General features: G+C 32.5%; 2 protein-coding genes across 3 annotated transcripts; one reads left to right on the top strand and one right to left on the bottom strand.

The window, feature by feature from the left end:
• Positions 1-1,033: 1,033 nt before the first annotated feature.
• LOC139483048 (BTB/POZ domain-containing protein 3-like) lies at positions 1,034-1,639 on the top strand. The gene has a single exon (XM_071267074.1). The coding sequence runs from the start codon at positions 1,034-1,036 to the stop codon at positions 1,637-1,639; it is 606 nt and encodes a 201-aa protein (XP_071123175.1).
• A 1,029-nt stretch (positions 1,640-2,668) lies between these two features.
• LOC139481162 (retinol dehydrogenase 13-like) lies at positions 2,669-11,510 on the bottom strand. Of its 2 annotated transcripts, XM_071264313.1 has the most exons (7): positions 11,359-11,510; positions 9,437-9,577; positions 7,518-7,709; positions 6,780-6,941; positions 5,707-5,829; positions 4,375-4,579; positions 2,669-3,261 (listed from the first exon to the last, which is right to left on the bottom strand). In XM_071264313.1, exons 1-7 carry the CDS (start codon positions 11,459-11,461, stop codon positions 3,168-3,170), a joined length of 1,020 nt encoding a protein of 339 aa, XP_071120414.1. In that variant the 5' UTR covers positions 11,462-11,510; the 3' UTR covers positions 2,669-3,167. The 2 variants fall into 2 exon arrangements, with proteins under 2 accessions (XP_071120414.1, XP_071120415.1); XM_071264314.1 differs by lacking the exon at positions 6,780-6,941.
• Between the last annotated feature and the right edge of the window lie 700 nt (positions 11,511-12,210).

Here is a 12,210-nt window from a genome sequence, read left to right as displayed (position 1 = left end):
CTCCATCTATAATAAACTTGGCCCTTTAGTTACACAGAGAAAAATATTTTGTAAAAATTTACAAAAATTTATAAAATTAACGAAAATTGTTAAAAATTGACTATAAAGGGCAATAACTCTTTGAGGGTGTCAACTGACCATTTAGGTCATGTTGACTTATTTGTAGATCTTACTTTGCTGAACATTATTGCTGACAGTTTATCTCTGTCTATACTAATATTCAAGATAACCAAAAACAGCAAAATTTCTTTAAATTTAATAATTGTGGGGCAGCAACCCAACAACCTATTGTCCAATTCATCTGAAAATTTCAGAGCAGATAAATATTACTAGATAAACAATTTAACCCCTTTTCAGATTTGCTCTAAATGCTTTGGTTTCAGAGTTATAAACCAAAATCTACATTTTACCCCTATGTTTTATTTTTAGCCATGGCGGCCATCTTGGTTGGTTGGCCGGGTTACCGGACACATTTTTTAAACAAGATACTCCAATGATGATTGTGGCTAAGTTGGTAAAATTTGGCCTTGTAGTTTCAGAGAAAAATATATTTGTAAAAGTTAACAGACGACGCCGGACGACGACGACGACGACGACGACGAACGACGGACGCAAAGTGATGAGAAAAGCTCACTTGACCCTTCGAGCCAGGTGAGCTAAAAAGTGGGGTTATCGTCTTGCTTCGCTACGCTATTTGTGACATAAAAGTTTAAGCTAAGTAATGCCATCGCTGTTTCGGTCAAAGCTGATTGATGTTGTGCTTCCTCTTCGCTGTCCACTCAGCGTTAACTAGTAAGAGCAAATACTTTTGTCGTTTGATTGTACATGTGTTGGGGGTATTTGCTAGTATATATATGATTAAACTGTATTCAAATGCTTTTGTTTTACCACTCACATTGTTATGTTAATCTCAAAATTGAGTCATTAAGTTAGATTTTTGAATTCTATATTTTACATATTCAAATTAATTATTTTTGGCAGGTTTATATATCTTGACAACATACAATGGAAAGAAGAGTCGTTGGTTTCTCGAATGGACATTTTTCAGTGTGCCGAAAAATATGGGGTTGCACAATTAGCAGACCAATGTAAACGTGAAATACAAGACTGTCTTCAGCGTCCATTTAACTACATTGAAGTTTTTAGGTACTCGAAACAAATTCACTTAGAGTATGTGTACAACACAACTTTGTCTATAATTGCTACTAAATTTGAAGAAGTAGTTAAAAACAAGAATTTTATGTCACTAACTGCAGAAGAATTGACAATTTTTCTTCAGAAAGCTGATTCTATTTTAATTGATGAACTTACCCTCTTCAAAACTTTAAATAAATGGGCTACAGCTCAATGTCAATTAAAAGACAAAAACACAAGTGGAGAAGAAAAAAGACAGGAACTTGGACCATTGTTATTCCAAGTTAGAATTCCTTCAATTCCTCTCCAAACATTTTCTGATGAAATAGTAAGCACAGGAATACTAACAAATCATGAACAGTTATCATTGTTTAAGTATTACAGTGGCGTTGAAAAGTCTGCAACCAGTGTGTGTGGATTTTGTTTAAAACCAAGACGGAAAAAGGCCGAAGAAGCTCAATATTGGAAAAGTCCAAAAAAACGTAGTAACAAAGCAAATCGGTAGATATATCTGAGCATACTATATATTAACTAACTTGAAACAAAGTCTGTATTCTATCATAGTATAAGTGCATGAAACTGTTTTATGATTTTTATGCCCCATTTATGGGCATTATGTTTTCTGGTCTGTGCGTCCGTTCATTCGTTTGTTCGTTCGTCCGTCCGTTCGTCCGTCTGTCCCGCTTCAGGTTAAAGTTTTGGTTAAAGATTTTGATCGAGGTAGTTTTTGAAGTTGAAGTCCAATCAACTTGAAACTTAGTACATGTGTTTCCTATGATATAATCTTTCTAGATTTCATGCCAATTTAGTGATTTTCTCCCAGTTTAACGGTCCACTGAACATAGAAAATGATAGTGCGGATGGGCATTCGTGTACTGGAGACACATTCTTGTTCTAGCTGTTTCTGTTGGGCTAAAAAGTCCTTGTTTGTTGGAGTTACTGTATTTTACGTGTTAACATACATGATATATTTATTCACCTGTAAAACTACTTAAAGTCACGTTTATTCCGTTAGTTTTTACATGTAGATGCCTTTTAAATAAGAGTTTCATCTGATGCAACAAAAACATATTTAATCGGGTCTCGTCATACATACCAAGTAAAACTAATCAAAACCTCTTACTCTGCCGATGATAAAAGTAATCGAGGTTTCTGTAATGTGTGTATACATTTAACCTGTTTAGAAAATAACGCTATCAACTGTTTTTAATTTATAATATTTAACATACCTGTTTGACTCAAAAGTAAAATCATAAAATACTGAACTCGAAGGAAAATTCAAAACGGAAAGTCACTAATCGAATGGCAAAATCAAAAGCTCAGGCACATCAATGGACAACTGTCATATTATGGACTTGGTACAGACATCTTCTTTGAGTAGAAAATGGTGAATTCAACCTGGTTTTATAGAAAGCTAAACCTATTACATGTATGACAGTCGCCTAAAATTCCAGCCAGAAGAGATACATACTCATTAGTTTAGATTGTACAGGTTGTACAGACATATATATTCTAAAAAGCAAATAAATTCTTCGCAATATTCGAATTCAATATAGTATGTCCTAGTTTAAAGATAAGATGAAAAAGATATCGATTGATAACGCAGCATCAGAAGGGACGGACTGAAGTGCTACTAGTGAATTAGAATAAGGTAAAAGTATAATAATCCAAGAGCTTAGTACACTGAGTCATACAGAATACAGTAAAAGCAATGCAAGTAAACTTATCGAATTCTTGTTGAGGAAACAGGGCATGCATTTTTCATATATTTAGGTGCTACATGTACTGGACGTTTATTACATATAAAAGTAAAGTCGAAATTTTTTTTTATGTTTATAAAATACACAACAGATTATCAAATCAATTACAATTATTATGACCTACTTAGCAAAAAATGGAAATAAAAGTCTTTATTTCATCATTAAGGTATTTCAGCAGTATGTTCATAATTATAGACAGTTGTTTTCCATTTCTTCTTGCGCCACAGATAAGTTACTAGGTATACATATATTTACACCTTAGATTTTTCACATTTAAAGACCAACAAGTTTTTCTGACAATTCCCATAACTTCTTGGCAGCCCCTTCATCTAAAGCTGGTTTGGAAGGAGCCTTTTCGGCACAGTCACTGAAACAATGAAACCAGTTCACACTAATAATTATGTTACAAAATGTATTCACCAAAAAAGTCAAAAGTTCAAAAGTATTACTAGTATGCTTTTGGTTAATGAGTTCAAGACGACATATCTAGGCTATATTTATCATTTGTATTGACTGTTAAAGTAGATGGTTTATTTGCATTGTTCAACTAAAAGAATGTAACAGTTCAAATTGTTATATGAATGAATGAATGAATAATTCATTAAAGTGCAACCTGAATTGCCATTATATAATACATTATGTTATGAACATTTTTATTTTCAGCCAGCCTTATAGGCTTACGAATCGCTGTTATTTGAAAACATTATTATACATGTATAGCTACATTTGATTTGATGTACAATATTTTTAGTTTTACAGTTTTTACATTGTGTAGTTTTGTTAAAGTAAAAATGTTTATATAACATCTTGTCATATCCTTAAACAGTCTATGATAAAGTTTGCCACCGTTTTCGGGTTGCTCGTTAACAGTTCTTTTCGTGCTTCTTCTATATACATGTATTTTACGAGGCAGTTTGGGACATTCTGTTCAGTTTTTAAATGAGGTAATTGGTTTGGATAGATTTGTAGTTACCTCAACTGACTAAAATGATTGCATATGTTTTAACATGTGATATATATCTGTTGTAGTCTTCAACTATTTGTTGGTACAAGTGTGCTGTCGTCATTCTTAAAACCACCAAAATAAAACTAAATGCAACATACATTCATTTATTTACCGAACATACTATTTTTCATCAAATAGTGATAAAAATCACTTCGAAAAAATGAAAGTCTACATTCGACTTGATTGATAGATTGTTGCTTGCTTGATGTCCAGTGGAAATTAAGCCATACATATTCAGAGAAAAAAATCTTACAATTTTAAAATACAATAAGTACAAATTTATGGAATTTGCTGGAAACTTATAATAGTATAATAGTGGGACATTTGTTTCGGTTTTGGTGTTTCTTAATACGAATTTTGACTATATAAAACTGTTCAATCTGATCATTAAAAATTACATTTTATCAAAAGAATGTTTGATATTTCATTTTCTAATAGTGCACTAGCTGTCTCAATTAAAAGTTTATCATTTACCTGTAATATTTTCCTGTTTCCTTATCCAATGATTCATCAACTGCACAGTATATATTAGTTAGAGCTCCTTCATATGGAGTTTTGGTAAAGAGAGAATATATGAAATAAATGGGTTCTCTAATAAGCCTCTGTTTACTTCTCCAGTGCCTTCCTAACTCTGTGTCAATAGCACCCGGATGTAGAGAATAAGTTGTCACTCCTGTACCTGCAGTTATAACGACATGATTGTGTTAGTCATCTTTAATGGTATTATGTATCAATGACTTTTTGTTAAATACAAGTCTACGTATTTTAAACATTCTTACAAACTTTTACCAGATTTGGTCAATGAGTGTTGATATAGATACCTAGATTTGTTTGTCATTTCGTCGTTCCTGTTTTACCGTGGTTTTGTAGGTTTGTCATTATTTATAAATATTTATTGTCCGATTCTTCCACCTCTTTTGTGCTCCTCAATTCATTGTTTCTTTAAATTTCTGTATCTATAAATGGTTATTTAAAGCAAGGTATTATTTAATTCATGTGAATATTGAAGCAGTGTTGACTAAGCTGAAACAGATGATTTTTTCGGGGACAATCAGTTAGCAGCAGCGGTTTTTGAACACGCTAAGAGCTGTACGACCACACGGACCTATAAAACGTAGCTTAATAGATCTAAAAGATCAGTTTTTACTGAAGGAGTTGGAAACTTAGTTTCTTAAAATTACTTATTTCATGAACGGAAAATTTTGTATCTTATTAATTTTGTTAGAACTGAAGTACTCACTCTGTGACTAAGTCCACTGTTATGTTATATATATTTTAGAGCTGTTTTTCAAAAAGAATTAAATGTATCATATTAGTATGACTTAATTTTATTAATTCTTCAAACAATGTCACATAGTTGTTTTAAAATTAGATTTGAAATTTAAATCAACAACTTCATGCATCTCGCGGACTACTCGTATCAAAATGAGAATTACAGTTCATATCTCGATAGAACAGATTTGGATAAATTCATAGTACTACATGTTAACTTAATAAAAATATCAATTACAAATGAGAAATGATTTCTTAGTAAGTAAATGTAAAACCAAACTACGATTCATTTTTTTTTATTAAATCGTGTGAGGTTGATTAAAAATAATGATGAGGTTTGATTGTCAAAGAGACAACTTTCAAACAGATAACCTGTATGTACGCAACTATATATGTTACCGTACAGCCTGCAACAATGAGCAAAACCCAAACCATATAGAAATCTATAAAACACCTCAACATGATTAAATTTGACACAATTTAAACCAGAAAACCAATGGTCCAATCATAAGTCTGTTTCGCTAAACTTCTTACCTGATAATCGAGATGCCAATTCTTTGGTAAATAAAATGTTACACAGTTTGCTCTGTGTATAAGCTTCTTCCGCATTGTAATACCTTTCCCTCTTTGCAATGTCATCAAAATTCAGTTGACCAGCTAAAATACATAAAATGAAATAAACAAAACATATATTTAACTAACTATGAGATCTTTATATGGTTATTACATGCATTTATATATAAGAAGAAGTGGTATACAAATGTATTATTAATGAGATAACTTTCCATCAAAGTCACAATTTTTAAAAAGTGAACCATTATAGGCCAAAGTATGGCTTTTAAGCCGGACCCATGGCGGATACCGAACAGCAAGCTATAAAAGGCCCAAAACTTACTATAATTTAAAAACCATTCAAACAGGAAAACATACTTGTACTGAACTCAGATAAAATGAATATCAAGAATATTCCAATTCACCTTAACAATACATACCTAAAGATTTGTTAACAATACATACCTAAAGATTTGTTAAGGATGACACAATAATAATTCCTACTAATGATATCTGGTCTAATGATATGATATGTGCTAAGGATAAAGCATGAACAATATACATACTAAGATATTTTCTAAGGATGACACGTAAAACAAAACCACTAAAAATGATAATCGTTTTCTTAGCAATATATACGAATGATATGTGCTATTGATCAAACATGAACAATACATACCGAGATATTTGCAATGGATGACACTAAACAAACATAATTATACAATGGTATGTGCTAAGTATGACACAATAATAAAACCCTACCAAGCTACTTCCAAAGGATGACACATAAATTCTTAATCCCTTCTTATTTAAAAATTAATTATATGTGCACATTAACAATACACAGTACCAATACAGTTGTTAAGAATGACATGGTCTAAATATCTACTAATGGTATTTGCTAAGGCTTGCACATTGATAATACCAACAAAGAGATTCAGCAACTGAAGGAAGACCCGTTAACAATATACTGACTCAAGACATGTGATAAGGATGACACGTTAATAATACTCACTAAAGAAATGTGCTAAGAATGAGATATTAACAATACTCACTAAAGACATGTGCTAAGGATGACACGTTAACAATACGACTTGGTGCTGCTTTCTTTATCAGATCTAACAGTAGGTTGGTCAAAAGAAAATGGCCAATGTGATTGACTCCGAACTGCATTTCAAGTCCATCTTCTGTCTTCATGTAAGGACAAGCCATAACTCCTGCATACAGTTAGAATCGTTTGAGAATAAAGTAATGGGTCCATTGGTGGTTCGATGTTTTTATTCTGTCATGTCTGTGTTACGAATAGACATGTACTTTGACAACTGAATAATTTTTCAACTACAATAGTCATGATAGTAATCCTTTATTTCACAACAATTATCTTCATATGAATTGAATTGCACGAATGTGTAAAACATTAGTGTCAGATTTACCAATTTACTAATTTTGTTTTTGTTACTTGAAAAAGTTTTGAAGGCCGTACGGTAACCTATAGTTGTTAATTTCTGTGTCATTTTGGTCTCTTGTGGAGAGCTGTCTCATTGGCAATCATACCACATCTTCTTTTTTATATTATGAAACATCCACTTTTTTTGTTATGAAAGTATCAGATGAAGGTTACATAAAAAGTTTAGGATTCAAATATTTTGGCCTAGAGCATCACTGAAGAAACATTGATTGTCAAAATGCGCATCTGATGCAGCAAAACTGGTACATGTACCGTGTATGTTATAACAATAAAGTGGCAAACAGATTTACAGTTGATTCAGAAAAAAAACTAAGCTCAATCTTACCAGCATTATTAATTAGTATGTCCAATCGTTTCTCTGTTTTGTGTATTTCCTCAGCGAATTTTCTGACGGATTTCAATGAAGCCAGATCTAGCTGTACCATCGAAACATTTGTGCTGCCACTGAGACGTTTAATGTCACCAACTGCGTTGTTTCCTCTAGTCATGTCACGACATGCAATTATAACTTTGGCTCCTAAAAATATACAATTTCAACGTGAGCACGTACATGTACATATTCATACTAAGCGACCACAACTTTTTTTTGCAATATCTCTGCTTATTAGATTTACACATAGTGTGGCAATTACATGAAAGAATGGACATGGAAATGATAATTCAATAAAGAAAAAAGACATTTTTGAAAATTTCGATATTGCATCATGATTATGTCTTCTTGTTATAGAGCGGTCTATCCCTTACAGACGGCAAACCCAATGTAATCATTCCGTTTCTTTTGTTATAACACATATCAGAACGTGTTGTTACTTTTTAATTATTGTAAACAATTAGTTTTATGTATTTGCAATGTCATTGAAATTATCGCAGGGTGTGTTAACATATTAGATATAAACAAATGGGGAACGTGTCCATGGAATACTTATGATTGCCCTGCTTGATTTAACGTTATTACGGGGCATAACTCAAGAAAGGTAAAATTGACGCTTCCACACTTCGTTCTATTTCTAAATTTGTGGATAATAAGAATTGTGTTTTAGTTTCATAACATTTGGTTGAGGTAAACTTAAGCCTGAAGAACGAGAACGAAGAATTCAGCCTTTTTTCCCTCTAGGAAAACTTGATTTGTGTTTTGTCATAACATTTGGTTTAAACCAGCTGATTTAAAAGTTAGAGAACAAAAACAATTTCGGGACGAACGGCTGTACGGACGTACAGAAGGACAAGGGTATTACTTAATGCCCCCTCCTCTACGGAGTTGATGCGTTATTAAACTTGTCGTAACTGTGATGACAGTTTTTTTTTTCATTTTTTTTTATTTGTGTGGTGCGTCTTAACTGTAATGACAAAAAATGAAAACGTATATGAACATTTCGGCTTAAAAAGCATACTTGTTTCTGTATCTTTCAGAATGAATCACAGTAATGATCTATCATTTAAACTAATTTAGTAGCGAGTACCACTATCTGGATGATGTGTTTGCTTTAAATAATAAAAAAAATTCTATAAGCATAACGCGGAATTTAACTAATGAAACTAACTATAAATACACTTAAAATTAATATACACGTATGTAGCAATAATATCCTTTTCTAGATTTGAATATTTTAGTTTCGAACGGGTAGCTTTCTAAACTAATTTGAAAAACGTATGACAGCAGAGATAGTGTTTTGTTGCTTAACTAGATGCATCTAGTGATACTGTATCGCTCACCTGATATTTTTATTTACAATTGAAGCATACATTAACGCAACTGTTATACATTTGCTTTTGTTTCCAAAAACTGCATGTTCTATCTGAAGCCATCTCGGGCATCTTGATTCGTGGGCGGGGTCATCAGACACATTTTATTTAACTAGATACCGTTGTGATCGGGATGATTGTTGTCTAGTTTAGTTAAATTTGGCCCAGTAGTTTCACAAGAGAAGATTTTTTTTAAAAATTAACGACGCCGGACGCCGGACACCAGGTGATGAGAAAAGCTCACTTGGTTCTTTGGGACAGGTTAGCTAATAATATTTTTTTTTGGCAGTGGTATTCCTCGGTGTGTATATTTCAAACAGTTTCATTGTTACGAAAGACATACATGTATCATATCTTGATATTTACAGCGATAGTATTGTGCATAGAAATCGTAGATTTATCTCATAGGAAAGCATACCAAACTTATTTGATATCTATAATTAATAAAACAGCAGTAAATGTATGCTTAAAATTGCGCAATAAATGTACTCATCATTGTACCTCGTTTTGCCAGATCTATTGCTGTTTCTTTACCAATCCCTGTGTTTCCACCAGTAATTATTACTGTTTTACCATCAATTCGCCTTTTGCCATAATATCTGGGTCCCTTCACATATCGTCGTATTCCCCATAACACAACACCTAAAATTAAATGCAAAAATGTCTAACTTAAAGATTAATTTAGTGCTGTACAAGAAATAATACCAATGTTTCACTACTAATAGTATATATATATAAGTGAAAGTTAGAAAATAAGATGGTAGCAAGTGTTGATATCGTATTTAAAGTGAACTTTATAGCTTTAAGTAGCGACAATGCGTTGACCGTTAACTTTTCATATAAGCCATTGGCGGATCCAGGGGGAGGGTTCAAGGGGTTGGAACCCCCCTTTTTTTTGGACGATCAATGCATTTGAATGGGGACATATAGTTGGAACCCCCTCCCCTTTTTGTCCTGGGTTGGGATCCCGTCCCTTTTTTCAAATGGCTGGATCCGCACCTGCTCCCCGTGCTATTCTAACCCCATAGTTAAAATTTCAAATATCATAAAACTTTAAAAGGGTAACAAGAACTACTGAAAGTATTTAACAGACCAAACAACAACCACCAACACCGAATTAATCCTTCAAAAAAAAAAGACGTACAAACAAACGTTTAACAGGACGTAAATTAACATAATAGGATATAACTTTATAACGATGATAATTGAACGATTTTATGGTTCTGGTAATGCCTAGAATAAATGTACATTATTCATATAAAACGAAAAACACTATTTAGACTATTTGAATATTCCATTTTAATAATAATAATAAAAAATGATGAAAAAATAAAAATAAACAAGAATGTGTCCTAAGTACACGGATGCTCCACTCGAACTATCATTTTCCATGTTCAATGGACCATGATATTGGGTAAAAAGTCTAATTTGGCTTTAAAATTATAAAGATCATATCATAAGCAACAAGTGTACTAAGTAAAAATTTCAAGTTGATCATGTTGATTGGACTTCGGCTTCATCAAAAACTACATTTGTACCTTGACCAAAAACTTTAACCTGAAGACTGGCGAACGGGCGAACGGACGCACGGACGAACGAACGAACGGAGGCACAGACCAGAAAACATCTATCGTAGGTGGGGCATAAAAATAATAAATGACAAAATCCTAGTGAACTGTTTTGTGTGTAGTGTCATGCTACCAATCCGGAGTTCTTAATTGGAACAAAAAGTATCCATACTCTCATTTTATTATTATCGAACCTATTAATTTTGGCATGTACACGTCTTTAATATAGCACTAGAACACACCCGTGATTTCGCAGGTCCGTGACTGAATTAAAGTATATAACTATGCGCAAGCCTTATTTTAGTATTAGTATTTTCATCTGATAAAGTCATGCCGATTATAAGATACACAGTTTTCTCTGCTTTCAAATCTTATGACCCGTGTATGAAGCATAATCCTAAATACACCGTTTGGTAGTGCGCCTGTCAGATGCGGAACGTACATATAAGGTAATAGGTAACAGATGAATATACTATTGGTATCGGTATCGGACTCGACCCGGAACTTCTTAATTATTGGCAATATTAATTACGTGGAAAACAAAAGGGCCTGAAGTGGTGTAATTTTTAATCTACACCTTTGTACTATATTAGTTATATATAAAGTTGTATTCTTTGATTCGTCGTTTTTACGTGATGACGGCTGACAAATTGGACCTCGTAATTTTAGTATTATAGATTAGCGGCGGTCGCCATAACTTTTATTATAATACTGAATCCATTGTAGTAATTTAAGTTTACTAAAAACTACCATGTAAAACAATAGTACACTTAAAAAATCAATAAACACACTATGTTATGAGTCGACACATAACAATACAACAATTGAAGAAAAAGAAATTATACTCATACTCACCAACACTTACTGCAACACTGAGTCCTATTTTGTGGTCAAGAACAAAGTTTTGCACAACTTCTGTGTATTCCATTGCTGCACACAAGATTACACCATTATACATATATTATGTTACCGTCCAAAGGGGAATAACCTTGGTTTTTCAAACAATTTGTTGATAAAATAAAAATAAAAACAAGAAAAAACACTTTATTTCTCTCTGACTCTCTCTCCTTGTCGTTGAGATGAACATATTCACTAATTGGCGAATTATCAAGTGTCTGATCAGGGCTTCCAACTGTCATTAATTGGTTCAAACGGTTATAAAAAGCGGGATAATATTAAAATGCTTTAGTAGCTAACTTGAATGCGTTCTACCTTATTTATAAATAACTAGTTCGTTCTACTTGGATTACTTCGGTATTTTATCTCTATCTAAATAGAATCCCCAATATTTTGTATTTATAGTGGTATTTAAAATTAAAGAAACTAGACGGTATGTTATCTTAGCTTAGGTCAATTGAATGTGATGTTTAAACCATGAAATACATTTAAAGGGAATAACGTATGTTGCACAATGGCAGAAATGACTTGTTAATGTTTGTTTTGTTTTTTTGTTTATTTTTTTGTTGTTAGTTTCTTGTAAGTTTTTTTGTTTTTTGTTTTTTTGTTGTTCGTTTGTTTTTGTTGTTGTTGGTGGTGGTGGAGGTGTTTTTTTTTGTTGGTGTTTCTTTCTGTTGGTGGTTTTTTTTTTTTTGGGGGGGGGGGGGGTCTTATGAAACATTCAATATGATATCAAAATGCATAGACTTTTTACAAGAAATATAATTCAAAATCTCCGGAGATCTCTTTCAAAATTTAAATATCATGATG

Source organism: Mytilus edulis, chromosome 7 (genome assembly GCF_963676685.1).
Source record: "Mytilus edulis chromosome 7, xbMytEdul2.2, whole genome shotgun sequence".
Classification (NCBI taxonomy): Eukaryota; Metazoa; Mollusca; class Bivalvia; order Mytilida; family Mytilidae; genus Mytilus; species Mytilus edulis.
Note: the sequence above shows the minus strand (reverse complement) of the source record. Positions and strands in the feature narration are given on the sequence as shown.